Source organism: Dasypus novemcinctus, chromosome X, assembly GCF_030445035.2.
Source record: "Dasypus novemcinctus isolate mDasNov1 chromosome X, mDasNov1.1.hap2, whole genome shotgun sequence".
NCBI classification, from domain to species: Eukaryota; Metazoa; Chordata; class Mammalia; order Cingulata; family Dasypodidae; genus Dasypus; species Dasypus novemcinctus.
This window is the reverse complement of record NC_080704.1, coordinates 71,445,186-71,468,535: the sequence shown is the minus strand read 5'-3', so window position 1 is coordinate 71,468,535 and position 23,350 is coordinate 71,445,186. Positions and strand designations below refer to the sequence as shown.

The 23,350-nt window shown below is 44.4% G+C and overlaps 1 protein-coding gene across 5 annotated transcripts in view; it reads right to left on the bottom strand.

Annotated features, from left to right (window-relative positions):
• Window positions 1-23,350, bottom strand: part of MSN (moesin) — a 289,177-nt gene that overhangs the window by 33,687 nt on the left and 232,140 nt on the right. The window contains exon 1 of one of the 5 annotated variants that reach the window (XM_071213169.1): window positions 23,234-23,326. The exons of the other annotated variants lie outside the window; for them this stretch is intronic. Coding sequence (XP_071069270.1) covers window positions 23,234-23,311 — 78 coding nt within the window. The 5' untranslated portion in view covers window positions 23,312-23,326. Of the gene's footprint in view, window positions 1-23,233; window positions 23,327-23,350 lie in introns of those variants that run through there. 5 annotated transcript variants of the gene reach the window in all.

The window sequence follows — 23,350 nt, the reverse complement described above, 5'->3', positions numbered from 1 at the left end:
TTGGGAAGCACTGCTTAGGAAAGCCCCCTCAACTGAGCAGAGCTCGTGAGTCAGTCCAGTTGGGTCCAAGCTCAATGACCTCACCTTCCACTTGCCACCTCCCCATTTTCCCTGAGAACCCAACCCCTCCAGACTTTCAGTGGAGCTATTGGCATGGAGAATAAGGCAAAGGTAGATGGGGAAGGGGGTCAGAGGCCAGATGAGCCCTTCCAGGGCAACCCCAGAACCCACATCTCTTCCCTGGCTAGAGAGTAGTCACCAAATTGCCTTTCAATAGCCTGTGGGCCTATCCCCATTATTTAGGCTGCTGCCAGGGCTGGGGCAAAAGCAGGGCAGGGTGTGGGTCTGTCTTGACTCTTAGATGACTATACTGCTTCAAGGAGCTGTTTTCCATAAGAGGGAAAACAAGGTTTGCTTTGAAACTCCAGCCTAGGAGGCATCCTCCTCCTCCTCCTCCTCCTCTTCCACTGACTCACTCACTTCCCAGCAAGTCAGCCTCTTCCCTGTTGCCTTGGAAATGGCACATGGTACAGTTATCTGTTCTGACCTCTTCCTTCCCATTACCAGAACCTTAGGATAGCCAGGAAGGTCTGGGCCAGTGTAGCAGTTTGATATAGTTATGAATTCCAAAAATAGATATTGGATTATGTTTGTAATCTGGCCTGTACCTGAACATGATTAAGTTATGAGTAGGGCTTTGATTGGGCCACGTCATTAGGGTGTTGAGATCCCATCCCTTGGTGGGTGGGGACTCACAAATAAAAGGCATGGCAAGGTACAGAAGTGGAGGCATTTTGATGTTGGAGTTTTGATTTGGAGTTTGATGCTGGAGTCTTGAGCCGGAGCCCCAGGAAGTAAGCACACAGAGAAAAGAGAAGCAAGCACTGAGAAGAGAGGACCTGAGCCAGGAGAAGGACACAGAGGAATAGGGACAGCTCCTTAGACACAGTAGAAACCCCAGGGAGAGAGAGACAGAGCCGTTTGCCTGACTGTCTACAGCTTACCTTGTGGAGAGAGGCAAAGCCTTGAAAGCCTCATAGTCTACAGCTGACCTTGTGGAGAAAACAAAGGATCTTAGCCCAGAGAGAAGCAAGACTTGGGAAGAGAGGAACCCAAGAAGCCTGAACCCTGGCAAACATTGCCAGCCATCTTGCTCCAACACATGGAAATAGACTTTGTTGAGGGAAGTAACTTATACATTATGGCCTGGTAACTGTAAGCTCCTACCCCAAATAAATACCTTTTATAAAAGCCAGCAGGCTTCAGATATTTTGCATCAGCACCCCTTTGGCTAACTAATAGAGCCAGGTTAACCCTTCCTAAGCCTGTGCCTTTTCCCAGTAATTTCTAGAAAGGAGAACCATCCCAACCCCCACCTTCATGCCTTAAAAGGTCAGCAGTAGTTCTTCAACCACTCCAACTGCTGCAGAGGTCATGGAGAACAAAGGTCCCCTTCACTTGCTGTGAAACATCTCAACATCCAAGATACATCTCAACTGGAAAACAAGGGCATATTGAAGACCGAATATTACTTTTCTAATTACCATAGATTTGGGGCCCTAACCTCTCTTAGCCACTGTGGGAGGACAGCTCAAGGCAGAGGCCAAAGCTGAAGAGGTCAGAAACAGTGATATCACCTTAGCAAGATACAGCTTCTTCATTAATCCAGTCTTAATTATATCACCCTACATTTTTACTCAATCTTAGGCTCAGGTAGAGTTTTCCTCTTTTTCTCTTATCACATGAAGGTCATAAAGGAAACCAGCTCCTTACCCTCTGCACCTAACTCCAGGTCTTACTTTCAATATCAGTTCAGCCAAACTCTACCCCAGGAGGAAACACTCCCCACCCCAGCTCAACTCTCCTTCCTAGGCACATGAACTGTGCCAACCAGCTCCTCAGCATGGCCATTCCTCCTCTTTATACTTCCTTATGACCTAAATCCACTCATCCTAGATTCTCATCTGGCTCCTCTAGAATAACTCCCTTCCAGACTTCTCATCCTGTTATTCAAGAGAATAAACAGCAGAATCCCAAACTGTCAGACCTGAAAGGGACATCAGAGGTTAATTTGATTGAAGTCCCTCAATATACAGCTGAGGAAACTGAGGTCCAGAGAATGAAAAGCACTAGCATAGGGTCACAGCTGCTAGGCAGTGCGAGCACAGGGATTAAAACGCAGCTCTTGAGCCACTTGAGAGTAGGCACTTCAAACACACTACTGTTGATCTGGAGAAATTATGTGGATGGAGCTAAACCAGTTTACTTCTATGAAAATTCCAAGCTGGCACTGCTTAGTAGTCTGGCTTTCAATGGATGGAAGGCCTAACTTTCAGGCTCTGCAACATTCACTATCACCCATTCTAGGGAAACTGAACCTTTTATAGCAACATGGAAGGAAACCAAAAGAGTCCTTGCCTCTGAGAGAGCTTCCTTTGCAAAAACTTGGATAGCAATTAGTTGGGAAAAGGCCCCAGTGGGCACAGTCAAGACCCAAGCTGGAGTTTGGGAGAGTGGATCAGGGAAACAAGCAGAGAATTTGAGGAATGGGTTGTATCCAGGGCAGCCAAGAACAACAGATTCTTTCAATTCCCCTGAAATTTTGAAGCTGCTGAAAGAAAAGGAGAGAGGGTCCATTGTTAATAAAGTAAGTTTCCCAAATGGGTGAAGCCTCTCTCTGGGGCCACGCCCTGCTGGACTTTGCTCTTTCATTTCCGTTTCCTGCTTGACCCAGCTTCCTGCCAGCAAATTTCACCGGAAGTATTTGTAGACTGGAAACAGACTAATTGCAGCTGCCTAAAGATGCCAGTTCTCCTCAAGGCACCAGAAGAGGGCTCTCTTCTCCTCAGTTAGCAACACACCGCAGTGATCTCCAGTATCCTAGCTCCAAAGCACACACAAGCTAATCTAAGCCCCAGCTTGGGCACCATCCCTTGCTCAGAGGATTCCTGCCATGAGTGTTAAAAGTTGCTGAAGCCAGGATCAAATCAACTACATAGGAGGTTTCTGGACTGTAGCAGTTTGGACCTGTATGTACCCCAGGAAATATATTCTTAAACTTAATCTATTCCTGTGGGTGTGAATCCATTGTAAGTAGGACATTTTTTTGAGGTTACTTCAGTTAAGATGTGGCCCACCTCAATCAGTATCTTAATCCTATTACTGGAATTCTTTATAAGTGGAATGAAATTCAGACAGAGAAAAAGGCATGGGAAGCAAGAAGATGAAGTTCAACAGAACCTGGAAGAGAAGCAAGAGGCCAGGAGAAGCTGTAATGTGCATTGCCATGTGACAGAGGGGTCCAGGACCAAGAATCACTGACAGCCAGCCCCAGAATGCTACAGTATTTGGGAAGAAAGAATCACCTTGGTGATGCTTTGATTTGGACTTGTACTTTAGCCTCAAATCCATGAGCTAATAAATTTTCATTGTTTAAGCCAACCCATTGCATGGTTTTTGCTTGAGCAGACAATGAAACTAAAACATGAACACAGGCAAAAAGCGCCAATTTTTTCTTCTTTATTTTCTTTTAATGCTACATTAAAAAAGTATGAGGTCCCCATATGCCCCCAACCCCACCCTCCCCACCCCTCCCACATCAACAACTTCTTCCATCATCGTGGAAAATCCACAGCATGTGGCGAATACATTCTAGAGCACTGCTGCACCACATGGACAGTGATTCACATTGTAGTCCACACTCTCCCCCAGTCCACCCAGTGGGCCATGGCAGGACACACAACGTCCAGCATCTGTCACTGCAGCACCACACAGGACAACTCCAAATCCTGAAAATGCCCCCACACCATATCTCTTCTTCCATCTCCCTACCATCAGCAGCCACTGTAGAGAGCCACCCTCTCCATATCACTATTACAAGTTCTTCCCTTACTAATCACAGTAGTTCCCTAGCAGAACACCAGTAAGTCCATGCTAATCCATACTCTATTCCTCCATCCTGTGGACCCTGAGATGGTTATGTCCAGTCCCCCTCTATATTAAGAGGGAGCTTAGATTCCACAGGGATGATGGATGCAATTCTCCTACTTGCAGCTGTGGGCAATCTTGGCTCCCTGGTATGGTGGTTGACACTCTTCACCTCCCTGTCAGCTGGCCAGGGTAAGTCCAACAAACCAGAAGGTAGGAGCCACAAGTCTGCTGAGCCCCAGGCCCTGTTCATCACATGGACAGTCCAGAGATTCAGGTCTCCTGAGTATACACCAACCCAAATGCCAATCACAGGTCCAGGAAAAGTACCAGAAGAGGCATGTGTAGAAAGGTCATATCTGAGTCCAACTCCATCACACTCAGGAACACAAACTCCAAAGTAGGGCCATCTGACATGGCCCTGAACTCCAGAGCCATCTGCTATGACCATAGAACCTGTGGGTCTCTGCAGCCCTCAGGAAAACCAGCACCTGGGTTTCCATCTACCTTGGCTGTCTCTGGTACCCTGCTGAGGCGTGCATAAGCGTGACCCCTCTGAAGACCTCCCAACTCCTTTTTGGAGATGCATAGCCATATAAACTCACTTGTCCTTTCCATTTCCCCCTTTTATCCAAAGTCAAAAAGCAAACTTGATATTACATGTAGGCTGAGATATTCTACATATGAGATATTCTGCCGGTCTGAGTTGACCCCTGTATTCAAGGTCTTTTTCTAGTTACATCATCAGCTGGTGCTTGGTAGTAATCCCTCCGTGCCAGGGAGGCTCATCCCCAGAAGTCATGTCCCATGCTGGGGGAAAGGCAATGCATCTACATGCTGAGTTTGGCTTAGAGAGAGGCCACATTTGAGCAACATAGAGACTCTCAGGAGGTAACTTTTAGGCACCCCGCAGCTCTAGGCCTAGTTCATATTTCAGGCACACAGGCTCATAATTGGAGCCATCAGCATCAAGGGCTCATCGTTGGACCATCCATCTTTATTGATCTTTGCCTTTGCACTTGGGGGATTGTTTTTGTTCCATTGGGGAATGTGATAGAGCTCCCCTGGCCAGGAACTCAGCACTCTCAGCTGTTGTTTCCAACTGAAACCACTATGAAAATATCCAAATCTCTCTATGTACCCTGTATACAAGCCCTGGAGAACTCCCTCCCAACCATGTGCATTTTTAACCCCACAACCAGGTTAGGGTCAGTTTCCTGCCTACTTTGCTCGTGATTTGACAGCTAAACCCAAAAATTGGAGCCCTCAACCCAGAAATAATGTTCTCAGATATATAAAGAGCAAAATGTGGTACAGTAGAAAAGACTTTGAAGCCTCAACAACATTCCTCTTTCTGAACCTCAGTTTTCTAATTTATAAAATGTATATAAATAATAGCAACCTCTCTATAAACATTATTGGAAGATTTTAAGTTAAGGTAATAGACATGGAAGTGCTTGACACATCATAGGTAAAATGGGATGATTAGTAATCCCTTCCCTTTTAGCCATACTATATAAATATCCTACTTAGGAACAAAAACCTACTTTGACTGCATGGGCTAGGGTCTTCCCAAGAAGTCCTCCAAAGAGCCCTTCTAGCCTAAAGGACTCTTTCATTATGGGGGAAAACTCTAAAATGTGAATAGATTTCTAATTGACTTGACAAGGTGAAACCACAAACAACAAGAGCACCTACGCTCTACCTATTCTTTCTCAAAGGCTGCCTGATTTTGCATTTTCTCTAGTCATGTTCCACCAACATACATAAGTCTCCATCCCCTCAACACCCAAGACCTCTAAACTCCCTCAGCTAGTGTCCAAAGATTCTAAACTTGGTCCCCACAGTGGCTCATCAGAATTACCTGGGGTTAACTGTTTTTTTAATAAAAAGTGTTTTCTTGATTTTTAAAGAAGCTTTAGATTACATAAATGTTACATCAAAAATATAGGGGATTCCCATATATCCCTGTCCCCTCCCCCTCCCACACTTTCCCCCATTAACAGGAGCTTTCATTAGTGTGGTATATTTGTTACAATTGATGAATACATATACACTATAGTTAGTAACAATGCTTCAACACAGGGTTAACTTTTAAAACACAGGTTCCCTGGCCTCACCCGTGGAAATTATGATTTATTAGGTCAGAAGCAGGGCCCAGACATTAGAATTTAAGCTCCCCAGGTAATTCCCAGGCCCAGCCAGATTTGGGAGCCACTCACATAAAGTACACCTTCCTGAATGAACCAGCCTCCCATGGGCTGATATTAAGATAGCCAGAAGGAAGGGAAAAACAGCAAGTAAAGAACAACTGTGGAGACATCTAGGCCCTCAGGCCTGGTTTAACACAGCCCACCCCCACAGAAGTTCAGAAATACAGTCAATCCTGCTATTGTCCCCAAATCCCTCTGCACCCTGGTCACCCTGCTTGTAAACTAGGGCAGGAATTATCCGTACCTCTTCCTATCCAGAATCATCACTACCCACGATCACGGACACAATTATATACTAAAGTATGTCTGTGAAGTAGGAGGACTATTGTTCTGTAGTCTGAAAACCTGAGTATAAGATATAGCTCTACCAATAACAAAGCCATGAAGCTCTCTATTTCCTCTCCTATAAAACGGACATACTAATAACCAACTGGAAGTAGTACTAAGCAGTGCTAATTCAGTGTTTCCCAAACTGAACTGATCATAAGAATCATCTGTGACCCTAGTTAAACCCAGATTCCTGGACCCCACCCCAAACTTACTGAAACAGATTCACCACAGGAAGGGCTTAGAAATTAGTGACTGTTACCATCTGTAAAGTTTGAAGAACCCTTACCTGGCAGAGATGCTGTTGGGGGAATGCTTAATGGAATGAGAGGGTAGGACCAGAGAACTGGTCCTTCAAAATACTTTCTGGTCCAAGATTCCTATGACAAGGCCCTAAGGCCAGGACACAGCAGAGCATGTGCTATGGCTGGAGAAGAAGGAAGAGACTTTGGAATTCCAGTCAGTAGGGGTGGGAGTCTAAGACAGGTGTGACTAACAATGGTACCCTGACACCACCTCACACTAGAGCTGATATGTATCTCTTCCCAGCTGTTTCTTTAGGGACTTCATGTTGGTAGCTTGAAATTGGCTATGGTGGAGGTTTTGACACAACAGAAATTGGCAAACAGTACAAACCATGGCTTCACCAGAAAGCTAGTTAAACATTTGCCAGCACACTACTGAGCATGAGACACATGCAAGGTAAGCACCCTTAATCCCATTTTGCAGGTGAGGAAACTGAGTTTCAATGAAGGGAAGCAACTGCGAACTTATGGTTGCATGAACTTGGCCAAGATCCAGGTCTATCTGGCTAGCTTCAAACCCTTGGCTATCCTTACCAGTGCCCCAGGGTAGTAGAAGGCCCCTCTGGTCAGCCAAAAGGCAGCTGACCCCAGGGCTCCTCTATTAGCTAAAGGTCAAACAGGTGTACCAGTTCTGCCTGGTGTACTACCAAGGAAAAGCTGGGGGTAAAAAACCCAGGACTGAGATACAAAAGCGAGAGAAAACAGCCCCATCCCCACCAGAGGAGAGAAGCTGGAGAAGGGTGGGGAGTGAGCTAGAAACCCCAGTGAAAACCACAGCACAATCTTAACGTCTCTGACAGAGCACCTGGGCTTCGGAAGCAGGCCCTGAGGTACTGCAAGTCCCTAGACCTCTTAAAGTCTCAGTTTTCCTACAAGTAAAATGGGAGTAATAATTCCTACTTTATAGAATTGTTGTGAGGATGATATTATCTCTTTAGTTATAGGAAAGCCCCTGACTTAGTGTCTGGCATGTAGTATATGTTTTATAAATTTTAGTTTATTTCTCTTTCAACTTCATATCCAAGCCAGATTCTTTACAATAATCCTAGCCCTATATGCACAGTGCTTTACAGCGTAAAAGACAGTTACCCACATACATTCTTTCACTAGATTCAAACCTCTATGGCATGCAGAGCAGAAACAAACACAATTTTACAGGAGGGGAAATTGGAAGCTCAGTGGGTAAAAAGCAATTTGCTCAAGTGCGAAGGAGACAGGACTAGTAGCCTTGGAATTCTCCCTTCCCCTTCTAAGTCTTAGTGTCTCTACGACCAAGAACAATGTTCCAGAAATTGGGTCTGAGTGTGGTCTTCAGTAACCTTGGGATACTCCCTTCCCCTTCTAGGTCTGAGTATCTCTAACTGTACTGGGTAGGTCTTACTCAGTGGTTTTCTATTTTACTGCTTTTTTAGAAGTTCCCTACCTCCTCATTTTCCCAAACAGAATCACATAAAACTTCAAAATATGAAGCACATAAGGGTAAAGCTGTTCTCTTTGAAGGGGCTGTGCAGATCCCTAAGCAGCTCAGCCAAATAGTTTACAAATCACTGGGTTAGCAGCTTGAAGGGAGGGAGGCAACTCCAAGTCTGACCTCCTAGAATTCTTATCCTAGTTCAGCCACTGATTCCTAGCAGAAGTTTATACTCCCTTCTCTCCCTGGGCATCAGTTTCCCCATCGGTAATATGAGATGGTTGGACTAGTTGGCCTCTAAAGATGCTTTCAGCATTGTGATTCTAGAAAAAAAGAGCCCAGCCATCCCCAGAGTGAAGAATTGGGAAGAGAGATCAACAAGACCAAAGGCCCATCCCTATGCCCCAGAGAGCCCCTCAGGTTACTCTGAATTGAACTCTTCAGGCAGTTCCTCAAACACTGGGTGAATGGCAGCTGGGTGGGTAGACAGACAGGCAGGAAGGTGGGTGCCCCACCCTCCCTTGCACAGGAAGCTAGCTACATCCTCTTTTCCCCACCCCAAACAGCACATCTCCAAAGGTCCCTTAGCAGAAGTAGTGCAGGGCAGGGAGAAGAGAAGATGGGGCCTAAAAGGAAACTAAACATGCAAATCACCTGTTTGCTTAGGCACCATCTGGGAGGAGGGAAACAACCAGAACCCTGGAAAAGAGCAGCAAAGCATTCTCTACTGGGGGTTCAGTTTTCTGGCAAAGATCTGCCAAAATAGGCTATGTTGCCATGGCTGACTAAGGAGTCACAAATCATGAATTGGTACAGTGGGCAGCCTAGGCCCACCTATTTTTTGCCACTAAGTTAGATAAGGCTGGAGATTTGGGCCTCACTCACACAGGTATTTGTCAGGTACAGTTCTTTTTTAGAATAAGAACACACATGCCATGGAGGTGGGGGGTGGGGAGGGAAAGGATGTGCATATGAGTGAACGTTCAAGAAGATAGGGGCTCTTCATTATCTCTCAAAGTCAAGGAGCCAGGCATTAGCCCTCATGGCCACACTACCAAGCCTACTTTCCCGAGTCACCCTCATACCCTGTGACCGGGGCCCAGCCCTGCCCACATCCTGTTCTCAGAAAACACATGGCTGCCTGGGGAAAGATAATGTCATTACCACACTTCCCCTCCCTGGAGGAGGCTCTGGTTGGCTGGAGAGGGAGCTAGAGTTCTCTGCCTGCCCCGGCTGAATAATCTGCAGTAAATCTCTCATTTTACAGATAGGGAGAAGCAGTAGCTAACACTGGGAGCACCTTTCACATTGAATGATCCATTCTTAGAGATAGATGGTGATGGTCCAAAGTATTTCCAAAATATGTATTTCTGGAAAAACACAAATTGGCAACATCTCCTACATTTGGAAAATGGAAGATAATATGTCCACGTTCTTCCTTGATTAATGAACTAGAAGTTTCATTAATAAAATTATAAAAAGGTTCCTAAACATCACTCAAGTCTCACTACACATGGATTTTAGATGCCAGCAACAGCATTTCTGTTACAGCAACATGATTTACAGACAGGTTTTTTTTTTCTTTATTTGATTTTTTAATGTTACATTAAAAAATATGAGGTCCCCATATACCCCCCACCCCCATCACCCCACTCCTCCCCCCATAACAACAACCTCCTCCTCATCATGAGACATTCATTGCATTTGGTGAATACATCTCTGAGCACCGCTGCATCTCATGGTCAATGGTCCACACCATAGCCCATACTCTCCCACAGTCCAGGGTTTTAATGTGCCTAGAGTGGCTTTGTCCACTCAGGGAAAGAAAATGGCTTCCCTACAGTTAAGCACAAAGAGGAAGAGATAACAATGGCATATCACAGCCTGAGTCTAATCATTGCTCAATCTCCTTTCATTACTCCCTAGGCAGCTCTGATTGGCTGGCTCCCCCTTGCTTTTCCTTCCCAGTCTGTACATAACAAAGAATACAGCTGAACATTCCATCTGAATATTCAAAGGCCTCCTCAGTCATTCAGGATCAAAAGTCAGAAGGCAGATGCCATTTTTAGCACTGCCTCACTAAGTACAGACCCACCAGACAAAGGCAGAGCTTCAGTGCATTATGGTCCTTGCCCTCAGCTAGCCACCCTTAAGCAGCATGCCCCTAGCTCCACCCAGCTTGTTCCTCCCCACACCTAATGTTGCAGCCCAAACCAACTCTTGTCCTATCAAGGTAAATGTTTCATTACATAGGTCTGAGGAAAAACTACTCTTAGCACCTGTCTTCTACAGATGTGCTGACGGATGGTGTCATTCCTGACCCAAATTGTCTGTTTGTAGCTACCAGCTCACAATCTTCATTTTTGTCATGGCCAACTTCAGTAAAGTTATGAAGAGCCCAAATGCCCTCAAGTCCTTTGTATCTATGATTGTTTGGGGGAAAGTCCCTTGGTGGGGGATGGGTCGGTAAGAGAAGAGGGACAAGACATGCAGCTTATTATATTTGGTCCCTATGTAGCTTGAGACCACTTCTCTAAAAGCTAGCTTTGTTTTGTTTTGTTTTGTGTTTTATTTTCTAAGTTGTTAAAGCCATGACTTGCCCGCCAAACCATAAGCTCAGCTACCAACTTACTGAAACCAGTAAAAACTGTTTAACTTATCCAGCCAACAATACCAGGGATTTTAGCTCCCATACCACCACAATCACACAATCTTTGCACCCCGATTGTGCAAAGGCGAACATGCATACATCTATCCACCTTCACACATACATATACACATACACATCAGAGTTCTTTGGGTAGGATGAGAAGTTCCCCACCCCAACCCCACAACTTTGGTCTAGTTTCTTCAAATAGTAGCAAAGGAAGAAGCCCACAAGAACCTGTAGAGAAATTACCCAGAAGACTCCCTAATGGCTCAGGCAACATATATTGTTCCATAATCCAAAGGGAACCCTACAGTTGTATCTACAATTCAAGAAATACCTAAAGAAGCAAATAGAACTACCTCCCCTGACACACATATGTACATACTGATTTGTTCCATGTACCATCATGTTGCCAGACATAATTCTAATGCCTGTATGTCTGTGTGCACATGTGAAAGAATGAGTGAGCATGTAAGAGTATTTTTTTGTTGAGGAGAGGAAATATGCTGACAAGTAAATGGAGAGTTAACATCTTATACAAGGACAGTGATAGAGATTCATCAGAGGGTCTGTGAAAACACAAAGGGGAACCCAGGCTAGAATGGGAAAGGTGAGGAGAAAGTAAGTTTCTATAGGAAGAGCTGACCTGTCCTGAAGGATAAATAAGACTATCACACAAAGAAGATGGTAAAGGAAAAAGGATGTTTGCAGTGTTCCAGATAGAGAAATAGCATGTACAAGGACACAGAGGCAAGAAACACAATGAATGCCTTCCAGTTACTACAGGGAAACATGATAAGTGAAAACCCCTCAAAAAGTGTATGAAGTTAGTTAAAGATCAAGGCCTCTTTTCCTAGCTCCCTGCCCCTCTCCCAAGAATCTATCAGAAGCGAATATGTTAGTAACCTTCTCACTACCTCAGTATTAGCACTATCTCATCAGATTTGTGGGAGAGATGATTCACAGGCAGGGACAGAAATCCCTGAAGACAAAACTAAACAAGGTGGACTAATGTAAAAAACTCAGGAAGGAAGCCCCAGTGAGGCGCCAGCATAGCTTAATGAACACTCCCTGCCCCAGTTCCCTCAGGCATCAAAGTAACCACTCTCCAGACAAGGGAATCTAGTACAAACTTTCAGTCCATATGGCAAGACTGTTCACTTACAGATAAATCTGCAAGGAGAACCAGACTAAGATCCCCTTGCACACACACACACACACACACACCCCAAGAGGAAGTGAAAACTACCACCACAGCAAGGGCCTCGGGTGGGCCCTAGCCAAGGCTGCCTGGCTTCTGCAAAGGAGCAGGGACTCACTGATTTCACAAATTGTTTTGTCCTTTTGGGTAAGGGTTCCTCTAATCATTTTCTCTTTAGCACATCCTCCATTTTTCCTTACGCACAACTATTCTGTCTACCCTGGGTTCCACATACCTCTTCTCCCTTTGCCCTACTCCTTCATTCTGGGACTTTCAAGTGTCCGCAGAGCTGGAGTTCCACCCTTCGAGTGGGTGGCACACCCACAGTTTTTCAGACTGTTCTCCCCTATGGGCTGCAGCAGAAGGCATCGTGGCAGTCACCACAAACTAGGCCAGTCATTAGCATCACTGTGCCATGTATCAGTTTTCTCATGTACAAAAGAAAAAGAAAAAGGTCACACATATATTGGTCACTCTGGGGGAACACATGTACAACTTAGAAGCAAAGCCTAACTAGGGTCCTAAAATTCTTTTATCTCAATTACTAATTACCTAAAGAGGGCAAAATATAATGAAAGAAATTAAGGGGAATGGGACATTTTTTCAAGCATCTTCAATAGGCCAGCCACCCTGCTAGGTATCCTTTCACACAGCTTTTTTAATTCTTATAAATCCCATAGAAGTAGATATCTCCATTTTAAAGATAGGGAAACTGAAGTTAAAAGAGATTAATGCCTTACCTAAGGTAATACAGCCATAAATAACTAAATAATGGTGGAAAATGATTCTAGATGACTGGCCTTCAGTTATCTTATGGATACCACCCTCCTTTCTCTTAAGTCACTTAAGCAATGCTGACCAGACCCTTACACAAAGCAATGCTGACCAGACACTTGCTCCAAAAGTCATGGGAACATCGGAGGCAGCTCTACTTGGAATGCTCATCATTAATTGTCAATTTAATACTATTTAAGCCAACCTCACTCACTGACTTCCCACAAATTTGCTTCAGTCCTTAATGGTCTGAAGCGACTTTGCATATTCCTCCTGTCTCTGCTAGAGGTGGGTTGCAGGGTTTTAGGGGGCATTAGGGAAGAGGAGGGGAGGGGAAACCCTGGTTGAGTCCTGCTCACCCATTGTGCCCTGGGTGTTACCTCCAGTCTGGAAGTTCAGTGGTCTGGTCTCCCAGGCCTAGTAGCCTGGGACTGGGTGGGCACCTATATTCTTAGGTTTGGAGAAGGGCAAGCACAGCTGAAGAGAGGAAAAATTGCATTCTATAGCAAATCTGGGGCAACGCCTCCTGAAACTCTGACCTTTCTGGGAGAGTGATTCAGCCTTGGCACTATGTTCTGCCCCCTCCAGGATTCCCAAAGACTTGGCATGAATGGTTATGGGTGCCTGAAAAGGCATATACCTACATAAATACAGAACAGCTAATATAGTGCAAAGCCCCAGAATCCTGGATGTAAGAGCTACAGATAGAGCTTGTTTTACCTCCCTGGCTGAGTAAGCCTCACTAGAGCTACACTGTAGTACCATCCCCACAAGTTTAAATGGTTTCAGTGTCTTACTTCATAAGTACCCAAGATTCCCTCTGTCCAGGAATGGTCACACAAGAATACAACAGATGTGCCTTCTCAAAAAGCCAGGCTTGATTTTCAGAGGCTCAGCAAGCAAGAGTGTGGGGGAAGGAACAGGAAAAGCTGGCCCCAATTCTGGAATCCCTATAGAGTACAGCTTTGGCCTTTTGTGTTTGTGTTTTCATATCTCCCTAATTACTTTCAACAGCAGCTGTGTACTTACCAGATTTGGGGCCATCTGGGATGAAAAGCTAAGACTTACATAGGAACACTGAGCTGGAGCAAAGCATCTCTTATCAGGTCCTTTCCACACAAAGAAAGATACAATTTTAAATCAAACTCTGTATTAGATTTAACTCTGTGAAGTGACGATGACCCCGAGCATACACCAGAAAGAGCTGGAGTGGTTTGGTTACTTGGTAACCAACATGGAAAAGGCTGACTAGAAGCAGTCCAACAATTTAAATCAGAATTTGAAGATCTACCCTGTGCTTAATTAAAGAGGTGACAATAAAGAAGTTATGAGTATATAAGAAATTGGTACACACAAAAAATTGGTATCTTAAAGCATGGACTACCAGGGGTCAGCAAACTGTTTCTGTAAATCCTATTAGGCTTTGTGGGCCATATACAATCTCTATCATAATATTTTTCTTTGTTGGTTTTAATTTTTTTTGGTTTGTATGTTTTAACAACTCTTTAAAAATGTAAAATCTATTCTTAAAGTACATACAAAAACAGGTCCTATAGGCCAGTTGGTCAATTCCTGGACTAGACCAAATATTGGCAGACTGATAATTCTACTAACTATCTGCAAGTTCTCAAACCTAGACTAACAGTTCTCCTTATATTCTACTTTCCATAGTAGATGGGCAGCAAGGATATTTTCTCAAAGTTAGCCAAAGATAACTGGCCTATATACAAGATAATCATACATAGTAGCCTACTCCCTTCCTAGGCAAAGGCTTTGGGAAAAAAATAGGTAATAAGCTTAAGCCACCAACCATATTCCCCCAAAGTCTTGCTCACATACCAGGAAAGCCCTGGGTCAAGCTGATTCCCCAATAGCAAGCCCCAAACCAGGCGATGAGACCTGGAATGCCTGGTACCTAGGCCCCTAGCTCAACCCTTTGGCTTTGGATAACAAGAGGTATACATGGAAGAAGGAAGAAAGAAGCAAGAGGACCCCTTCCAGCCAGGCTATTAAGGGCTCAAGAAATAAAGGGACAAATATGACTTGCTTCTTTCCATATCCCCTCAGAAATGGTTTGGGAAATAAAAGGAAATCAAAATGAAGAAGTAAAATTCAGTGAGGGGGAGAAGCTAAGAGTGAAACTAATGCCAAGCCAAAAGCTCCAAGGCTAAAGGCCTTCATTAGCAGTCAGTGCTATACTCAGGCCTTTTTTCTCTGAACTACCATCCCAGGTGGCACTTTTTCTCACAAGGAAGTGATAAGAAGAAACAACCATTTAGGAGCTCCCACCTTGTAACCTCCCACTCAATGGCCTGGCTCCTAACACCTGTCCCTCCTATAGAAGGAAAAAAAATAGAAAACATTTATGTGTGAAAGCATGTGTACCCTAAAAGTCAACTACTGCTATTAATGGTGGGCTGCTTTATATGAGGGGTAACAACATAAAACCAACCCTCAGATGCCACCCTTTCCTCCCCATCAGCTTCCAGATTATTCCCCCAGGAGAGAGAGGGCTTCTAGGGAGTCAAATATGACTCAAGAGAAAGGGCAAGAGAAGAAATGCCCTCAGAACAATTCAGCAGCTATTGAGCACCTGCTAAGTGCAGGGCATTGTACTGGGCACTGGGAGTATAGAAATTATGACAAGTCCCTATTTCAAGGGTTCCCCATCAAGTAGGGAAGTCATAATGTTTGGACCTTACAGGATGCAGTGTGTGCTGTATCCACCCTAAAGTTCCCTGTTAGTTCTTCTCCAAAGAAAAAGTTCCCTTTAAGGCTGGGGGAAGAAAAGAATCCAAGTTCCTGGCTGGTTCTCCAACACTATGCAGCTTCTTGTGCCCCTTGGAGGACTTGGAAAAAGTTCCCTTTCCTTTGAAGGAGCTTATTCTCTAATTGGGATGACATATATATGAAACAATGGGAAAATAATCAAAGACTACACTGTCATATGGAACCAGGCACATGGAAGAGCTTGGTGAACTCTGAAAGTACAGTAGCAGCAGGGCCCACTCCCTAGTCAGGTGTGAAAGCCATCTTGCTGAAGCAGGAAGCAGATAGAAAGCAATTCACAGTTTCTAAGCGCACTCACTGCCTTAGACCTAAAGCCTAGCCCAGCATTTCCATATAGAAATGAGTAGTGAAGTCACTGCATCCTTGGGCTGTTACTCACCAACTCCCTGTAATGTTCCCATTAACTGAATGCCTTGGTACCCACAGCATTACTCACCTCCCATCCTTTCCTATACTTCTCCCACCACCACCACTGATCTACAAATGCCCAGACAGAGAACTTCTTCTCTAAAAAGAGGTTTTTACCTCCCTTGGGGCCAGTTAGCTACTTTGCACCCCACTCCTTCCTCCAGCACTTCTGTGAGGGTGGGGGTAGAACTGAGCTCCCATCTTATCTAGGCCCTCTAACTAGGTTTAAGGGGTACCTGATTGAGCTGTCAGGGCCACTTTTACCTCCAACTACAAGAGTGGAATAAAAAGATCCCCAGATAAAGTTTCAGCTCCTCTCAGCTGTAGCCATGCTGTGTGGGCATGGGCATAGCTCTGCCCGCTCTTGGCCTTAGTTTCCTCACATGTAACCAAGAGGGTTAGACTAGAAATGTAGTTATCAACCCTGGCTCAGCATTAGAATCCCCTAGGGAAACTTGAAAAAAAAAACTTGAATCTACATGTACTTCCACAAGCTGACCAAGACCAATTGCACAGGCAAGATGGGCTTTCCCAGGTACACCCTGGCCCAGGTGGATCAGAAGGCAAGGGAGCCAAGCTGGACCCATGTAAAACTCAGCCCCCTACTATAAGAAAGGCAGCTCTGACAGTTAACACCCAGCTTCACTCTGGTCCCTAGGGTCACTAAGGTCATGAGTTCAAGTTTTCCCTCTTCCCAACTTTGCTTCAAGCCTACAAGAAAAAAAAAATAATGTACCAGCACTAGTAAATTCAAGCCCATATGCTTTGACATCAAGCAAACATTAGGACTTTTTCTTCCTCTAAAGAACCAGGCCTACCCATCTTTATGAACCAGGGTTTTTTCATTTGCCATTTCTAGTCCCTATGGTCCAATTTTAAGGAACTCACACCCTACATAGAGGCAATGGTGAACAAGGAGGAGCTGCTCTTCCTGCCTCCACAGCTTCTGACTGCTCTAATAACACATTCCCATGTGACAGTGTCACATTCCTGAGGGCTTACCAACTGCTTGTGACCAGGGACTGCCTGGTCAGGGACTTCACTAGACAATCTATTCCATGATATCAGGCTGTTTCTGGTTGGTTCCCTAAGAACTACCATTCCAGAGCACCTCCTCCCTCCTCATTCACACCAGGCCTGAACGGACTCTTGCCACTGTTGCCTGCCCCCCCGCCCAGTTATGCTTCTGAACATTCCCAAGGCCCTTCTGTGAAGACCTCCCCTCCAAAAATCCAGACAGCTGAACACTCCCAACTTCTCAGAGCTGGAAGAGTTGCTCATCTAACCCAGTTCTCCACAGAATGAGACCATTTCTGAGATGTGTGCCACCATCCCCCTACACAAGGTGAGGCATACTAGCCTACATTGTTGGGTGAGTATAACATTTCTGAATAAATCACAGAGTTTTAGAGCAAGGATGGCCCTCAGATTGGTCAAACCAACCCCTTGTGGAATAGATGGGACACTATAGTACAGAAAGGAACAAGGCTTGGCCAAGGTTGCCCTGGGAAGCTAGCAGCAGAGCCCAGACTAAACCCCAGCTCTTCAACTCTAGAAGGGTGCTCTTTCCAAAATTCTCCAATACCTGTTCTTCTCACAAACAACTTGGATTAATGCTCATGCTCCTGCCAAGGTACAAACAATGTACAAACTAGGTCCCACCAGGCCCCAATTTTCATTTGCTTACAAGAACTCCTTTGTGGCAAGGAGTATTGAAAAGCCAAGTAAGTTATTGGCTCAACCAAGTAGAAAGCCCAACCAGCCTTGAAGGCAATGGTCTGATACTAGCAAGAAGGGTAACACAGGAAGGCAGCTGCAACTCAAGAGTTAGGCTAGGTCTGGAGCAGGCAGAACACAAACATAACAAGTGGCTATCTCCAATTGCTATAATTCTAAATTTCATTCTTGACTCCTGACCTTTTAGGAGAAAAGACTGAGGAGAGGTTGGGGGAAGAGCCAAACACTTAAAGCTGAAACTTCCCATCTAGCCTTGTAACTCTGGCCTAACAATAACTGGAGCTTTAAGTATGGGCCCTTGTGAAACAATACTTGTTTCCTCTTTCCACTTTCCACCCTGTGCATATATCCTAGAACCAGTCTTCTGTCTCCCACATGAGTTCTGCCTCCCCTATTCATTTGCTGAATAATTTTTGCAGTCACTTAATCCTTTGAGCATCAATTTCCCCATATGAAAAAGTTGGAATAATAATTCCTAAACTTAATGAATATCAAAGGACAAATGATATAATAATAGTGGCATTGGGGTGGGGGGGGAGCTTTTTGGGTTTGGTCCAGACCCGGACCCTAGGAAATAATTCCAGGGAAACACCAGCCAAACTATAAAGGGATTCCTTTCAAATCACATCTGGCAGAGCTGTTTTAAACAGGGAATTACTTGGAAAGCAGGCATCTAACTCCTAAACTTAAAACTCTCCCAGCTTCCTAATCCTAGAATTCCCTTTTCTGAGCTGCTCAACAGCCTCAGGTTCCAGAGAAGCTTGCTCAGAGTCCCCTAATTGTTCTTCCAAAATTTTCTTCAATCTTGGCTCTTCCTGCAAAGACTTAATCTCAATAGAGTGTGGTGAAGGGAGAACTGCTCAAGCCCTCCCTGAAATAACAGTCCAGGGCACTCTCATTCATGATCTTCTCTACCTCCAAGCTTTGAAGGGTTGCTTCCTTCCTAATCCAAGTCTTATAAATTTACCACACCAACCTGAGTTCACAGCCTGAAGGGATGATCAGTGAGAGCATGATTGAGTGAGGAAATAGAAGTCAATTACTTTCCTTGCCCCATAAAGAAAAGTTCACCATTTTCCCTATGGATTACCCAACAATAGCAGTCTAATAATTTCACTCTGGGCATTTTTTTGATATATTTACCTAACTAATTAGGTCTTATTTAGACTATCAGAAGAGCCAAGGGAGCTTGCATTCCTTGGGCTCACATGGCTTTGGACAGGCTGCCCACAGGCAGCTGGGAGAAGAGAGTTTTGTTATAGGTAGGTGAGAGCCAATTATGTGGCAATGCTTGAGTGGTCCCAAATTGTGTACTAATGAGCTGTTCCACAGAAGTGAACTTTAACTGACAACTGATGCTTACCCTTTTAAGGATCATAACCATTCACAATGGCAAGATGACAGTCTTTCATTCACTGATACACTCTACTGCCTTTGTCAACAGAGGCTATAATAACATGATTTAAACTTCAGAGTACCTGAATCCTGTGTGCTTGATTTTCTACAGAGGTAACATTTGAGGGCTTTCTAATATTATTTTGTCCAAGTTTCCCAACAAATCTGAAGCTAGCGTTATCAATCCCCATTTCACCAATGGAGAATAGGAGGTTCAAGGGGTTAAAGGATTTCCCCAAGGTCATACTGCCAGCAAGTGTTGAAACATAGGTCTTACTATAAGCCTGGTCTACAATTAATACCTGGAGGTACTCTGTACCCAAGCCTTCTCAAGTAGTCCCAGAAATTATTTAAAATGTTATTGCATTTCCCTTTTTCGATTCTGATCTCAGACCTAGCTCTTCCTTTGCCCACAAAGATTCGGAAAGTTCCAATCACTGTGTCTGCAGGCAGCTTCCTGTTTGTCTGAAGGGGAAGGCTATAATGCCTAAAGTGGCTGTAGACCCAGCCCAACCTGGGTCGACCTCTGGTGGCAGAAGCCCTAGGATAAAAGAATGGGCAAGCAAGAGGCTCTGCTCCACCCACTGTGGAAGTCTAGAGACTAAGATAAAGAAAAGGGCAGGGCCAGGGCCTGACATGAGTGGGCAGAAGAAAGCAGGCATTTCTGGTATTTCTGCTTCTCATCACCTGGCTGGGATCCTTCAACATGATCAATATCTTCAGGCTAGCAAACTTCTAAAATCAGAAGCAGCCATTGGGCTGGAAGTTTTTTCAAAATATATTGTATATTTATTTGTATTTCACAAACCATTATCTTCCTCAACTCTAAAACTGGGTGGCTCATCTACAGCTGAGCACTGTGCAAAATAAAATCCCACTTTCCTGCCACTTGGACAAGGTCCCTGGTGTATGTTGGAGGGAGCAGGGAAAGCAAGATTCAATTCCAGCTTCACTGAAAACTGACTGGCTCTGCCACTGCTCTTCTTTGGTGAAGACTGGCAAAAGCATGTACCTACCACCCACCAATAATACACACATATACACTCACAAAGCTTCTTCCTTTAACCTTAGAGAGAGCTCCAGCACCCAGAGGGCATGTGGGGAGCAGAGTCCTCAGTCAGGTACTATATGAAATCAAACTATTCCAAATTGGCAAAACTACAGAACAAGGAGGGGGCTAAGAACACAAAGGTGTTTTACCCTACCACCAATTTCTCCACTAAGATCATCTAGGCACAAATGAAATCATAGCAATCTCTAGACGTGTGGCCTACTGAGCTTGGAAAAGGAGGCAGCTTTAGTTATTCTTCATCCCAGGTGAAGGGTCCTCAAATCCCACCTTCTACAGAAAGCCTTCCTACTCAGGCAGGCAAATCCTTACAATGTCCTCTTTATTTTCTACTCGACAAAGAGTGTAGCTCTTTATTTGTGCAGATTTTAAGTGCTCCATCCATTTAATAATTTGCTTATTAATAAGCTCTTACAGACTTTAAATCCAAGTAGGCATGGAAAGATGGCCACCACATACTAAGTGAAACAAGCAAGATACAAAACAATAGGGATTGTATAATCCCACTTGTGTTGTGCATGTGTTTAAAAGTATATGAGAGAGGAGGCGGGGTAAAATGGAATCTGAGTGAGTGCACCTCATAATCTCTCCTGCAAAGAAGCGGCTGAGTAGGGTTGGAGTCCTGCTGGACTGGACTGATTCGGGTGTTTGCAGGGCAGGAGGTGTCTGGACATCAATTTGGTGGGACATTGACAGAGGAGATTCCTGTAAGAGGTAGAATTTTGGGTCTCTTGCATGGAGGTCGGAGGTTGTGGGCAGGACCCTTCCCCCTGGGGCTGGCGGCCCAGCTGCGGCAATTCCTGAAGGCTTTGTTGAGCTGGTGTTTTCCCAAGCCCTGAGCAGGCTATTTCAGGGGCTTGCAGGGTGGGAGGTGTCTGGATGTCAATTTGGTGAGATAGTGACGGAGGAGATTCTTGTGAGAGATGAAATTTTGGTTTCTGACACAGAGGTCAGAAGTTGTGAGTGGAGCCCCTCCCCCTAGGGCTGGCAACCCAGCCGCAGCGATCCCTGAAATCTTTGTTGCACTGTGGTGCTCCCAAACCCTGAATGGGCTGTTTCAGGTGCTTGCAGGGTGGGAGGTGTACGGATGTCGATTTGGTGAGACAGTGATGGAGGAGATTCTTGCGAGAGTTGGAATTTTGGATTTCTGACACGGAGGTCAGAAGTTGTGGGCGGGACCCCTCCTCCGAGGGCTGGCGGCCCAGCCGCAGTGATCCCTGAAGGTTTTGTTGTGCTGTGGTGCTCCCAGCCCCATGTTAACTGAATGCATGGTTCCCAGGTCTGTGTCCCCTAAACCCTGGTGGCCCACGCCCAGAGACTCACACACTCTGAGTCTGCAATATCACGGAATTCCCATTCCCAAATCCACTGCACCCTGAGGTCCGACTGAGGACCTTGTTTACCCTAGCCCTCAGCGTTTTGTGTTGTTTTTTTTCTTTCTCTCTCTCTCTCTCCTTGAACTTGGAGAAGTGTACCAGCTGACTTGGGGAGAGTCTGGGAAGAAAGGAGAGGCAAATCTGCTGAGAAAGCACAATTTACCTAAACGGCCTGGAAAAGGAAACTTGGTCTGGGAGAAGGTGGAGTCAGAAAATCAATTAGACCTCTCCTAGCACACCTAAGGGGGAGGGACAGTAGGAGGTGCTATCCAAGCTTCCAATAACATATTTGGTGTTTCTGGTGAGGTGTAGGTGCTCTCACACTGGAAATAAAGAGTCATAGTCTTCTGTGTTGAGTTGGTTCAACAAGCACCTACTTGAATCTCCTACCGAACCTCTCAGGCAGCTTTCCTGCTGCCTTGGGAGAGAGAGAAATGAGGAAAGGAGAAAGGGGGAAGGTCATATTCCTAAGCGTATTATTTAACTGCAAAAAGGATTCCTAGCTTGAAACGTTGGTTCTTTTTTTTTGGGGGGGGGGGGGTTGGTTGCTAATATTGCATTGTCTCCTGGTCTTTTCTCCTGTTTTATCCCCCAAGGTCCTTTTTCACTTATTTAGTTTTTTTTCTCTTTTTCTTTTTCTTGCTTGTTTCCCCCCTTTCTTTGCCTCCCTTTTCCTGTTCTCTTTTTTTTTCTTTTCTCTCTTTCTCCATTTTTAAATTTTATTTTCTTTATATAGTACGTGCTGCAGGGAGCGCTTCACACCTGATATGTTTCCTCATCCTCCATTTCCTCTTTTCTGTGTATATTGATTTTGGCCACCTACACAATCCCCTTTCCCACACAAATTTCTATCCTCCATCATCTGCTGTTTCTCTTACATTCTACCTCCCTTTCTTTGGCCCCCAAATTGTCTGACTTTTTATTTCTAATACCTTTGTTCTGTTTTCTGTATTATCCACTCTTGATATTACTGTCTTTCTTTTCTTTTTCCTGCTCTCATGAAAACACTGGCCTTTTAATTCATACTATATTCCTCCCCATATTCAGTTAACTATCTCATTACAGGTACTCTAATTACTGCTATAACTCTACACAAATTATATGAGTTTAATATCCATTCTCCTAGATCTCACATTGTTGCTCTGTTAACAATTATTACCAATACTACTTTATACATTTTCTTTTATTACTCATTTTGCTTTCCCTGGACCTAATATTTTCCTTCAAGGTGAACTTAGCCAGCAACAAGAAAATAGAGTAAGAAGAACAAAGTGACAAAAAGAAGACATAACACTTATGCATGAAAAACAATTAATACCCAAGACTAGCCAAAGAAGCTAAGGAACTGATTAAATGCATCAAGATAAAATGATGAACAGACAACAACAAAAAACTACAAACCAAACCAATAATCAGGAAAACATGGTTGAATCCAATGAACAAACTAAAAACCAGGAAGGGGAGCAGAATATCGGACAAATAATTAATTAAAGATCTAAAAACATATATTAGAGACCAACTTAATGAACTAAAGGAAGAGATTAATAATATGAAGAAAACACTTGGAGAGGAAATTACGGACATATGCAAAAAGACAACAGATATGATGGTGATGAACAACACAGTTCAAGAATTCAAAAATACACTCACAGCAAATAGCAGCAGATTAGAAGAGGCAGAGGTGAGAATTAGCGACGTGGCAGACAGTATATCTGAAATCAAACACATAGTAGAACTGATCAATAAAAAGATAGAAAAAATAGAGCT